General features: G+C 33.4%; 1 protein-coding gene across 5 annotated transcripts; it reads right to left on the bottom strand.

The window, feature by feature from the left end:
* Positions 1–3,482: 3,482 nt before the first annotated feature.
* Positions 3,483–10,145, bottom strand: LOC109021955 (U-box domain-containing protein 3-like). 5 transcript variants are annotated; one of them, XM_035694402.1, is made up of 6 exons: positions 9,768–10,145; positions 7,933–8,022; positions 7,553–7,833; positions 7,074–7,190; positions 4,980–6,887; positions 3,483–4,448 (listed from the first exon to the last, which is right to left on the bottom strand). In XM_035694402.1, exons 1-6 carry the CDS (start codon positions 9,775–9,777, stop codon positions 4,383–4,385), a joined length of 2,472 nt encoding a protein of 823 aa, XP_035550295.1. In that variant the 5' UTR covers positions 9,778–10,145; the 3' UTR covers positions 3,483–4,382. The 5 variants fall into 5 exon arrangements, with proteins under 5 accessions (XP_035550295.1, XP_035550297.1, XP_018860251.2 ...); XM_035694404.1 differs by having other exon boundaries at positions 7,553–7,838; positions 9,768–10,144; XM_019004706.2 differs by lacking the exon at positions 7,933–8,022 and having other exon boundaries at positions 7,553–7,838; positions 9,768–10,144.
* Between the last annotated feature and the right edge of the window lie 2,629 nt (positions 10,146–12,774).

Raw genomic sequence — 12,774 nt, 5'->3', positions numbered from 1 at the left:
GTTAAGCCAGGCAGAAGCTGCGCGCAGTACTACTGGGAAGTACTACGTGCATGATTTTCAGGGAAGCAGATCATTAATGTGGTAATTGATCTAGAGTTCTGCTAGCTGCTGCTAGGTAGAAGCATAAAATGCATAGATAGCAGAGACCAGCTGCCAAAACATCATCAGGTAAGCTAGCTGGGAGCTGGGGACTTGAAAAATAAAACAAGCTGCATGCTTGCTTTAGCCAAGGCGCAAATGGTTTTACAATTTACATGAATATTTTATGAAAATAGTGTATATAGCATATGCATGCAGTACCGTTCTAGTCTAACATTAATACTGATCTTAATTTTCTCATGACTAGCTAGTAGTAGTAGTACTCGAGCTAACTAAAAATTAAAATAAATGGTATAATTAATTAAATTGGATTTCTCGAGAAAGGAAACTCTGTTTAATTAATTAATAAAATATTTGTTCTAACCTGGCCTTTGCAAATGTCGGTTAGCTGTCTCTCCAACTACTGCTTACTTAATTCAATTTATGGATTATTTTACAACTTGTTCTTCTCGTACTTTTGGTCATGAAACCATGACTGTTTCTTAAAGCAGAAAGGTCCTAAGCTACTAACCAGCCCATTGTATGCCCTATGCTAGGGAATCGCCTAATTTATTATACTCCATACACCTATAAGACTAAACACAACTAATAAGATAGGGAGGATAGAGCAGGACTCCAGATTTTGGTGTCTCGTGATACCATTAGCATGAGTTTCCTCAATGTCATCTTTAAAATTTAATAAAGATTATATATTTATTATAAATTCAAAATCTCTCTAATCATAACCATACAGTGAATTAATCAAAATAATAATATAATATTATTTTTTAATAATAATTATTTTTTAATATTTATTATATATTAATTAATAATATATTTTAAAGTAATGAAAGTGAAATGGCATTTTAAGAAAGTGAAAACCGTGAAAAATAAAAATTGAAAAGTTCATCAATTGGAGTAATTTTTATAATAAAATATTACTTTTGAAGATGAACAGTACATCTTCAGATTTAAAGATATATATTTTTTCATAAGTACATAAAATTTGAAGATATACTTAAAATTACTGTAACTCATAGTTCAAATTTTTACTTTTTGAATAAGTTAATATAGATCATTTTATCTACATTTCTTCAAATTTTAAAGATATCTTAACTTTTGAAGAAGCCAATGTCAATGCTCTGAGTAGGAGAGATGGAAAATGAGGGGCTAAAGACTATATACTCATGAAAAATTATATGTCGATAGGATAAAATACATATAAAAGAGGATTACACGTAAAAAGAAAAAGAAAAAAGTTAAAGTGATTTACTGTTTGTTTGATGTTCATATTTAAATAATTAATTATTTAAATTAAAAACCTTTACATCCAACATTATCCATACACGTGACATAATTTGATTTAGAATATAAATTTTAAAATTTAAATCTCATGTCACTTCTTACCTCCGTTTATTTTTGGTCCATGTAAACATTCCTTGTATTAGGTATTTTTCTTTGCAAAACGCTGGAAAATTAAAGATAACAAAGGGGAAAAAATCTAGAGAAAAATGAATGGGTATTTCAAGTACCATATTTGAACATGGGCTTTACTTATTTGGGCCACTCACAAGTTGACGAGGCTTAAACTTGGGCTTATTCTCGTCAGTCGTCACTAGTGACTCATCATGATCAGATTAATGTTTTGTTTATGCAAGTTTATTGGCCTCGGGTTACATCATGGATTTGCCCTTTGATGATGCTGAATTAAGTGTACATGATCACGATGCATGCACGGATGGTGGAGTGTTCAAACTCATAGAGATGGTGAATTCTTAGAGGATGTTTGGATAATGAGATGTGATTAAAAATTGGTAAATAGTAATGAAATAGTCTGTGATTAGTAGTAAAATTATTTAAGTTAAGATATTTTATGAGATTTTGAAAAAAAGAAAAGAAAAAGTTGATTAAAGATATTAAAAAGTTAAAATATTGTTAAAATATAATTTTTTAATATTATATTTTTTTTAGATTTAAAAAAGTTAAATTACTTTTTATATAAATAATTTTTCTTATCAGTTACTATTTACTACTCCACACTCCATACCCTATGAAAAACATTACACACTTTATAAGTTTTGGAAAGTTATATGATTAATTTAAAAAAATTAGAATGATTAGTTTAAAAATATTTATAATTAAGTGTTTAGAAATTAAATAGATGAGATGAAACAAAAAAAAAACATTACCAAACATTCTCATAATAATAATAATAATAATAATAAAAGAAATGAAACGGACGTCGTTGGACATACACAGTGCATGCATGCAGTATTGGCACATTGTATGGAATCGACGACACTTTTTGTTAGGCAGCCCCAATGTCCAAACTTGTCTAACCCCAAACCCCACAATGCCTGCGCTGCACATGATCTACACCCCTACTCACCGCATTAACTTATTGGCAAATTCCTTATTTTCTCGTCCCTAATTCGTGAACATTTGTAATCATATTCATTCTTCCTAACAAAGAGAAATAATATTTATAATTTTAGAATGTATAAATTTTGCATATTTATTTTAAAAAAGTTAAAATAATCTAAAATTTATATGAAAAAATAATTTTTTTAATGGTATAACTCATTTTTTTTTTTTTAAGAGTGTACGAGACTTTTTTTTGGTCGGGAAACCTCTCCAAGGCAGGGCCATTCGGACCAATTCTTGCAGAGTAAACCCCCATCTCGTGCATTGCACTCTCGAAAATTTTCCTACATAAAACTGGTTAAATCGTTAACTTTTCACTAGAAAGTGTGATCTCAAAATATTATTTACACCTATGAGATGTTGAATCTTGAACTTTAAAGAGAGTGATAAATCAAAACCAAGACCTTCACCACTTGAGCCAACCCCTTGAGATTAAAGAGAGTATACAAGACTTGTACACCCTATGACTATAGCTAATATTATTTTACCATAGACAACTCGTCTCAAACAAAAATGAGAAATATTTTGTTAAGCATCCATTTATTATTATTATTTATTTGAGACTTGGTCCCTTAATTTTTCTAAAGAATAATCTCACGTATTAAAATATAAAAGTTTATTGAGGATGAGATCCATCATATTTTCACTACAGGAAGACACGTGAAATGTAATAAACAATTTAATTTTTTTAAATCCCAATATATATTTTTTAAATTCCAAAATAATAATAATATTAAAATATAATATTTTAAACTTCAAAACAAAACACAAAATTTTCATCTCATCCCTCAAACCTGATCTGCTGCTGCAACTAGATGATTAGGATGTTGGTGCATTCCTTCATAAACCAGCTTGTTCCTACGTAGTACTCAAATATATATGCCTTGTTGTAATTGATGCAAGTTCCAAGTCTAGTTTGGCTAGTTTCCTTACCAGATCAAAAGACAAAAAAAAAACGTCATTGAAAGTTCTTCCAGTGAAAGAGCATTTCTGCTAACTTCTCTATACATGAAGCACTACAAACATCTAAAGATGAGGAGGGACAGTACTCCCATATATAAGGATATACATGATTGTTTCCTCAGCACTATTACATATTGGACATAAAGGATCCTGATGTAGATTAATCTCGAAGAGCACAAGCTTCGTTAAGTAATCCTTCGAAAATAAATCATCTCAGCATCATAATGCTGCTAGAGGGCTAGCTAGAGCACCAGAAGCATTTACCCAAGAGTAACACAGTTCCAGTGGTATTTTCTCCCATTTTTCCAGGAGTATTGTACGCAAGCCACAGTAAATGCAGTTCAAATTCACAAATGTTAACTAGTGTAGGGTTGTTGGTGTTGACTCTACATGCTAGGTATTGCCAAGGAAGCTGCAAAAGGGACAAATGTGTTTTCCAGCCCAGTACTTGCATAAGTATCACTAAAATTGGAACTTTGGTGCAAAAAATTGCAAAAGCTAATATTCTGACTCCACAGCAGAAGACGAGTATATGGCATATATATAAAGCATAAACATGGTAGGATATATACAATACATGAAATACAACACTGATTGAGGACCTAAAAACAAGACATACTGTAGCAGCTATGTGTCATGCTGGCCAAGCTATGTTCTCAGGGAAACTAAAATTAGTCCTTGTCCAAAATCCAGTCCCATTTTGCACATCACCACAAATCCATCACTATCACAAGAATGAAGGATAAGGAAAAAAAAATCAGGTCTATGCTGCAAAGGCCATATATGAAACTAAAAAATGAGTGGAGGGAAAAAGCTCTAAAGGAAAATCTTGAAGAAGAGCAACTGACAAGTATAAAAGTGCAAAACTATATATATAAAAAAAGAGATGCAGTCGTAAACCAACAAAATTTCTCTCTTCATGATTTTCCCTTCCCTGCAAGCTCTTCTCGCTGATTACGGAAGTGACTGAGAAGCTGTTGAGCCTGCATGATAATAAACAAAGTATATTGTCACATTTGTTCCACAAATTTAGATCATTCTCACATAATCACAAAATTTGGACATTATTCATGTATCGAGACATAGTCGCTGGGATTAAACAGTGTTAACCTGCCACAGCCAATTCTAGATTTCCTACATGCAGCAATAAACCAATACTATCAGTAAAATGTTCTGGTTTTCCAAGACATCTTCTGGGCATACAAAATGCTTCCTCTCATGCTTTCCAGCCATTTTTTTCCATCCATCTTTTCTTGCTTTTGCTAGATAAATGCATCATCATATACTGTTAAAGCATCAACATATTATAAACACACACAAAGGAGAACAGACCTGATCACAATATTACTCTTAAAAGTGGATATGATTGTTATTAAACTGTAATGCGCTTTTCTTATTTTTTGCTGGTGAGTAGGCACCAACAGCATTGCCCTCGATGGCACACCAATTGGTAAGCAGATGTTCAGACCAAAAGGAAAAAGATTAGAATGCAGAAAATAGAAGAAGCGGTGTACCTTTTCCTTTGCTCTGGGTGTGCCAGACTGAGATAAGGCAACCAAGGGAGGGACAGCGCCTTCTTGCAGCACCAGGGTACAATTCTTGGGACTGTGGAGGCACAGTTGCAACAGTATGGAGGCAGCATTTTCCTTTCCCCTCCGAGATCCTGATTCAACAATCTCAACCAGTAAAGGGATACCCCTTTCCTGATTAATTGCTGAACGCCCCTCCCCTATTGTCGAAAGGTTTGTTAGAAGAGCGACAGCCTTGTCAACCATACCAGTAGCAGGGTCCATCAACTCAATAAGGTGCTTCACAGCTCCGGCTTGAACTATGCAAGCCTTATTTTCATGAAAAATTGATAGGTTAAACAAAGCAGCAGCAGCATCTTTCTTCCCTCTAAGAGTCCCTGAGCCTAGAAGATCCACCAATGCTTTAACTGCACCAGAACGGCCAATTTTTGCCTTGTATTCTTCTAATACAGAGAGGCTGTATAGAGCGGCTGCAGAATTTTCTTTCGCTCCATCATTTCCTGTTTTCAGAACATGGATAAGTGGTTCTATAGCTCCTGATTCAGCAATCATGGCCTTATTGTTTTCATTAATTGATAAATTCAAAAGGGCCGTAACAGCATGTTCTTGGGTTAGCTTCATTTCTGAATACAGCAATGAAAGCAAAGGTGCAATAGCCCCACACTGGCCAATAATGATGCGATTCTCAATGTTGTTCTTTGTAAGAAGCCGCAGCCCTTCTGCAGCTGTAGTTTTCACTTCATTTGACTGCCTCTTAAGGTCTTCAATCAATTTCTTGATATGGGAAATAGTGGTCAATTCATCAGATCCTGAGTCCAAAAATGGGAGTGAGTTTTCTCTGAAGTAATTATGGTTTCTATTCTCTGCTACTTCAGCTTTCATTTGGGAGCTGTCAAATTTCTTTCGTGATAACCAAGGGGAAAATCCCAGTTCATTATAATGAGGAGAAGAAGCAGCAGGAAATTCAGTTGTGATTTCTCCAGACAGTTCATTCACATTTTCATGCTTGTTAAATGTTCTTGACGACTGATCCATTGATGGAGGCAAATAATCAACACTGGAAATGGCACGTGAGGCTGGTTCATTCCTGTGATGAATATACGACTGATCAGGGGGTGCATGGTCAAACTTTTCTGTATCCTTGATTTGGAATCCGCTGGATTTCTCCACACCTAATCTATACAAAACATCACTCTTTTGCTTCTGAAATTGGTTTCCAACTTCGGGAGATGATCTTGATATCATCTTGCTACTGTGTAAAGAACAAGAGGAACTATCTGTATGGATTAAATCTCGTGGAGATGCATGATCTGATGGTGATGGCACTGAGACAAAATTAGTGCGCTCAGAGTTATGAAGTTTTATATTGTTTTCTTCACACCAGTTTGCTATCATGGCTTTGACTGTATAATTGGGAATGAGGTTTGTGTGTGTGAGTGTTTGACGAGTCTTTGGGCAAATAGTCAACCCATTATAAAGCCACTTTTGGATGGAAGACCTCTCGTAGGTTTGACCTGAAGCCACAATTACAGGATCCAACATGAGTTCCAATGATAAAGGACATCGGAAGTATGAAGGGACAAGGACTCCAGTTGTGGCTTCAAACCGTTGAATTTTAACCATGCAATCACGAATGTGGTTGACAAGATTCACTATTTGAAAGAGTTGATCTGATTCCCCTTCCACGTTATTGACCTGGGCATTTATTCTCTCTTTTTCGACTGAAATACTTTCTTTTAGAAGTTCCCGGTTTGTTGTCAAACTAAGGAACTCAATAATCTTCAAAAGATTTGCTGTGCAGGGAACAATATCATCTCTTTCACTTCGAAGAGCCTCTCCTATATATTCCGTTATTCTTTCCAGCTTCAGACATTGAAGTTCCTGCATACAGTGCTGGAAAAGTACCAGAAATTAGTCTCACATTTGCCTTGAATGATCAAACACGAGTTATAGATAATTTAAAGCCAGTAAACTACACACTTTTGGAAGAAATGCAAAAGTTGTGGAAAAAGAATCAGCAGTAGAAAGTTTGTCAACTAAATGAATTTCACATTGGAAACTATACACGCAGGCATATACCTGCACACTAGTTAAACTTAAAGTAGATGGAGATGACTTTAACAATCTATAGAGAAGGCGACAAATCTTGAGCGATGAGCTCCAAATTTTCATCAACAATGGCTCACTCCTCAGAACCTGAGATGTGGGCATAGGACTGATTTAGAATAAAAATACATATAAAAAGTATTAAAAAAAGGACAAAGAAAAAGAACACACAGAGGCAAAAACTTTATAATGCTCCACTTGATTTAAAGAACACATAGCAATAGAATAGAAGTTTTCTTCTTTACTTTACGATATTCTTAATATTCAGATAAATCATAAAATGATTTAGTTAATTCATAGATGAGATCCTTGAGCGTGAGCCAAAAAAGAAGTTTCAGAACTTAAAAACTAGGTATGCCCAAAATATCATACCTGTTCAATACTGTGTTCCAAGCATTATTCCCCCTTTTTTCTGGTGGGGGTGGGGGTGAGGGTGTTAAGTCATTACTTACACTGCAAATTTTGCTCATGGTTGGAGACCAGTTTTCTATGAAGTCCCTTGTCTCATTAACGGCCACGTCCAGTTCTTCACATTCTTTGTATAGGAATTCATCTGTAGGAATTTTGTAATCAACAATCTCATCGAGAACTGCCTTCAAAAGCTTCAGTACACCAACTAGTTGTCTGTAATCCTTCTGAAGAGGCATAGCTTTCATTGTCTGAGATGAAACTAGATGAATGAATCGAGAAATGTTGCTGATAAGACATGTTACAGATTTTGTGTCCATTTGACCTGTTCTGATAAAAAAATTTAGCAAAATTGAATCAAACAAAAATAAAGAAAATTTATGAACGTAAATCACGTTAGAATATCTTGGTAAAAGTAGCTTACAATCATAAGAGTTCCCTTTGGCAACTACTAGATTTGCATTGTTATAACTGGAGCTTGATGATTCTAGAGAAAATAATGTGCTCTTATTACCTATTATAGACACCACAGCATGAAGAATTTATTTAGACTAGTAACCAACAAGTCATGCTATGCCTTTTCTTTCTTGTAAGTTCTTGTAAACAATGATTATCCTTAAACATAGCACACAAGAGCTAAAGAAGACTGTATAATAAATATGGGGATAGAACCATCCGGGATAAAGAAAAGCAGAAAATTGAAGCAGGTTGAATTTCCTGGCAGATCAAAACACTGCAACATGAAAGAACAAAATGGTGATAAAACAGTTAATACTTAGTTTCACTATGTAAGTATGCCTCATGGCGGGAAGCAAGGGGAGCCTCCCAAACAGGACAGGGAATGGGAAACTGAGTGGGTTTAACGAAAGCAGCCTGAAGTGGAGTAGAAAGTAACAGGAGATTTGGATCATGGTGGAATAGTCTGTATAAAGTTCCCCCATAAGGTACTGGAGAACAGCAAAGAAAAGCTGGTACCCAATGACGATAACCCTGAAGCCAATTTGAGCATAAGAGTGTCTACTCAACAAGCTGTATAGAAAGGCTAAAGCAAAGCGTGAAACTCTTATAGCTTGTGGCTATTGTCTCTGCAATGAGCTCATGATCCAGCCACTATGTCAAGACAACCAAGTTATCCCAGGAGCAGAAGATGACTGCTGAAATGAGCAATTATTTACAGAAGGAAGCATTTCAAAAGCTGCCTCAACCCTGATTCTAACAATGGCAAACATCCAGTGCTAGGAGCAGTGCTGCATATTGAGGCAGCTCAACATACAACGGTAGATTGCTTTTGAACCGCAACACTGACATGCTAGAAAAGACACTAGAAGCATGCACATAACTTAATGATGTAAATGCCATGTGCCACACACATCAGACTTTGAACCATGGAAGCAACCACACATCTTACAATCAAATACTCATTGCCTTAAAAATGCATCTTATTTTACACAGAGGGAAACTCCAAGATGTTCAGCTTCTGAGCTTGTGCACATCATAGAATGACTTTGCTCCACTAGTCCTAGGAGCATGGCATCCCGGGGACATAGAGGTAAGATCTTACTTGAAAATTTTCCATGCCTGTTAGAAAATTCATACTAGCGGGTCATTAACTCTATTTTCCATATCGAGATTTTTGCAAGAAACGATGTTAACTCAAATTGCCCAAACCATCTTTCTTCGTATTTGCAAACGGTAAACTACTGTTAATAAAAATTATAAAATCCTTAATCGATGCCTTTGGAGCTTATAGTAAAATATTTTTCACCCTCTGTTTAGTAACTGAGAAAAGCTTCGGTGGGGGAGAGAATTACATAATTTTAACGCTTTTCACTTTACCTGGGAAAACAAGAACCACTGCTGAATTCAGCTAAAACGGCTATTTGGATAGACTGGCCATAATCTCCCATTTAGGGGAAATCATTCGAATAATAAAGATTCCAAACATCATATTTTTCTCCTTCAAGCCTTTTCAGTGACAAACTAGACTGTATGTGAATTTTCCGAGAACAACAGTTATTTCTTCACACATTACGAGAAAAAAAAGGAGTCACGATCATATCACACTCCCTTTCATTGATCACGTCCTCAAAGTTTAATACATGACCCAGAAGAGTTCCATGGCTTAAATCCAATATAAAAAGGAAACCACAAGCTCATTTGATCTCCCACCCATTAACATATTCCACAAAGCATTCACATATTTATGACAAAACCCAACATTTCATTAACAAAAACCAGAAAGTTAGAACAGAAGCATACCTTTATGCATGTGGCTTAAGCCTGCAGGTTACAGCAAGGACAGATCTTGACGAACCCAAAACTCGAAACTTCATCATGAAAATCCATATACGACTGGTAAAGATGAAGCCTTTGATTACATGTACAGGCTCTTACGCCCTGCAGTTGTTTCCCTCGCTCTCACAAAGCTGCATGAGAGAGAAGCAGAGACGAGAGAGGATGGAGAAGTTAAAGAACTACACAATTTTTTTAGGAAAAGTTTAACAAAAAAAGAAAGAAATTGCTGGGGCCGAACGTAGTTGGGCTTTGCGGGGAACGCTTAATTAAAAAGAGAAATGATACAGACAAATATGTAAAACAAGTCAAAATCCTTTCGGGATAACTTCCATTTTAGCCTTCTTTGTCGGAGACCGCTCGACTACGTGATCCGAATACAAGTCTTAAGGCCTGGTTTTGTTACAGAGGAGATAAAAAGGAAAAAAATTAAATAAAATATAATTTTTTAATATATTATTTATTTTAAAAATTAAATTATTTATTGTATTTTATAAAAATGTTTAGAAAAATTATAATATTTATTTAATAAAAAACTCGCTAACAGGGAGACCAATCAGGATTATAAGTTTGTAGTTATAGAATAAAAAGAAATTTTATTTATAGTCTTGAGTGAGGGATTATGTTTGTAGTTTTATTAATGAATGAGAAGAAAATAAGAAAAAATATTATTTAAAAAAAGATATTATTGTAATTTTAATTTTTTTTAAACATAACTGTATGTGTTTGTATGAGCTGTTCTTATTTGGGAATTGTATATAGACTAACTCTAAAATAAATAGTAAAATAAATAGTTTAATTTTAAAAATAAGAAATTTTATTTGCAGTCCTCAAATGAGAATTACATGTACAAACCCTTCATTAAATAGAAAAAAAATACCATTTTAAAAATGATATTATTGTAATTTTAAAAAATTTTAAAAATAAAATTAATTAGACTTGCACATATAATCCCTAAATGGAAACTATACAAAATATTTCTCTTTAAAAAATAAGAAAGAAATAAATTTTAAATTTATATTTTTTCATGAATACTGATAATTTTATATCAAAGTTATTCGTACATTGTAATTAAAAGGTGAGGTTGAACTATGAAAAACGATTTATATAAGAATTAAAAAAAATAGATAATATATGTAAACTGTAAAAAAAGGTTTTGTATTTTATTGAATAATGTAGAGCAGTAGCATATATTTAAAAAAAAAATTAAATAGCGCAATTATATATCACATAGCTAACTATTCAATGAATGTAAGGATTTTGGTTAAATATATTTCATCTAAAATATTATAAGTTTTAGAAGAAAAATAATTTAATTTTTTGAAATAAAATAGAAAATTTTTACAGACCATTGGGGCCCATGCCACCCCTTCCCCTTCTCACTATTTCACCCAAAATAAAAATTTAATAAAAAAATTTAAAGATTGCAATATATGAATCTAGCTTTTCAATGATTCAATATCATTAATTTCATATTTCATATTTTTTGCGTATTAGAAATGATCTTTAAGATAGTCTATTTTGTATAAGAGAAATTTTATTTGCAATCTCTAAATAGAGATTGAATGTGTAAACCCTTCATTAAATAGAAAAAATTACCATTTTAATAAGGATATTATTGTAACTTTGAAAAATTTTAAAGATACAATTAACTAGACTTGTAATATAATTTCTATTTGAGGACTGTATGTAATATTACTCTTTGTATAAATAGGCTAAAATTCTAAGAGATGAAATCTAAATGCATGTGTATGTTCGTAAGCACATATTTTTTAAAAAGTTTTCATAAAAATAAATTTATATTTTATACGATAAATTTATTTTATAATAAAAATATATTTATAATATGACGAAATATTTTTATTTATTTATTTATTTATTGAATCTATGCCAAAGAACAAATTAAACTGTATAATAATAATAAAAAAAAACCCATAAAAGTACAAAAGGAAATCGTACTCGTACTCAAAACAACAAAAGGAAGAACAAACAGATTTATAAAGTAATGGTATCTATATATTGGCTTATGATTGATTGTTAGATACTACCTAACCCTAACAGTAGCCAATTGATTGACAATGTTGTCTATAGTCAGTCATCTAACCTTATCCGATTAATGTTGTCAAATCAAAAGGGGATGTCTTAAGAAACATGTGATACATTTGGTTAGGCCTAATAAATCTTAACAAGATCCGTGAATCTGATAAGAAATTAATGAATTAAGATTGATGAGTTTGATTCGTTTATTTAAACAAGTGAGATTGTGATTAACTCATATATAACCAAAGCTTGATTTGACATAACTTGAACATAACATGCGACATTTAGAGCTATATTTTTTTGTTTCAACTCACAAATCCAAAGCCAATTTAATACAAGATTAGTTAATTATAGCTGAGAGGTATGATCCTTTTAACTAAATGAGTTTAGTTAGAATTGACTCATATATGTTTTACTCGACTTGACACCTACAGGGTGGATCTTTTCACTATCAATATACAGAATGCATCTGAAAAGATTTGTTGGGATATATGTGGAGTCTGATTTTAGAACTGAAAAAATGTTTGCTGAAAGTTGGCTCGATAGTTGGCTCAAGCCAAAGTTTGCTCGACATCGCTTGACGTACCGTTCGAGCAAAGATCAAGTCTGAGAGTTCGCTTGAGTCCCGCTCGATACTCCGCTTGAGCGAGACACGTGTTCACTCGACACTCGCTCGACATTCTGTTCGAGCCAATGTTCATTTGGTTGTTCGCTCGAGTCGCGCTCGATATTCCGCTTGAGCGAAGTACGCAGTTTCTATCAGATTATGATTTCCAACATCACTCACTATAAATATATCATATTAGACTTGTATTGGACGGTCTAAAGTATATTTGAGAGAGAACAATTGTCTAGTGAGTACATATTGTGTGAGAAAGTAAAAAAGTCCTAAAGAGTATGAGTTGAGATTGAGTGATTGTAATCTCTTTTGATT

The sequence above is a fragment of the Juglans regia genome, chromosome 10 (assembly GCF_001411555.2).
Source record: "Juglans regia cultivar Chandler chromosome 10, Walnut 2.0, whole genome shotgun sequence".
Classification (NCBI taxonomy): Eukaryota; Viridiplantae; Streptophyta; class Magnoliopsida; order Fagales; family Juglandaceae; genus Juglans; species Juglans regia.
This window is presented reverse-complemented; position numbering and strand designations above follow the sequence as displayed.

What these genes read in the sequence shown, in the direction of transcription:
- LOC109021955 (XM_035694402.1), bottom strand. An exon ending in CAAAGGGAACTCTTATGATT is followed by an intron (nt 7,834 to 7,932) that starts GTAAGCTACTTT and finishes TTATCAGAACAG; the next exon opens with GTCAAATGGACACAAAATCT. An exon ending in CACCCAGAGCAAAGGAAAAG is followed by an intron (nt 4,449 to 4,979) that starts GTACACCGCTTC and finishes ATTATCATGCAG; the next exon opens with GCTCAACAGCTTCTCAGTCA.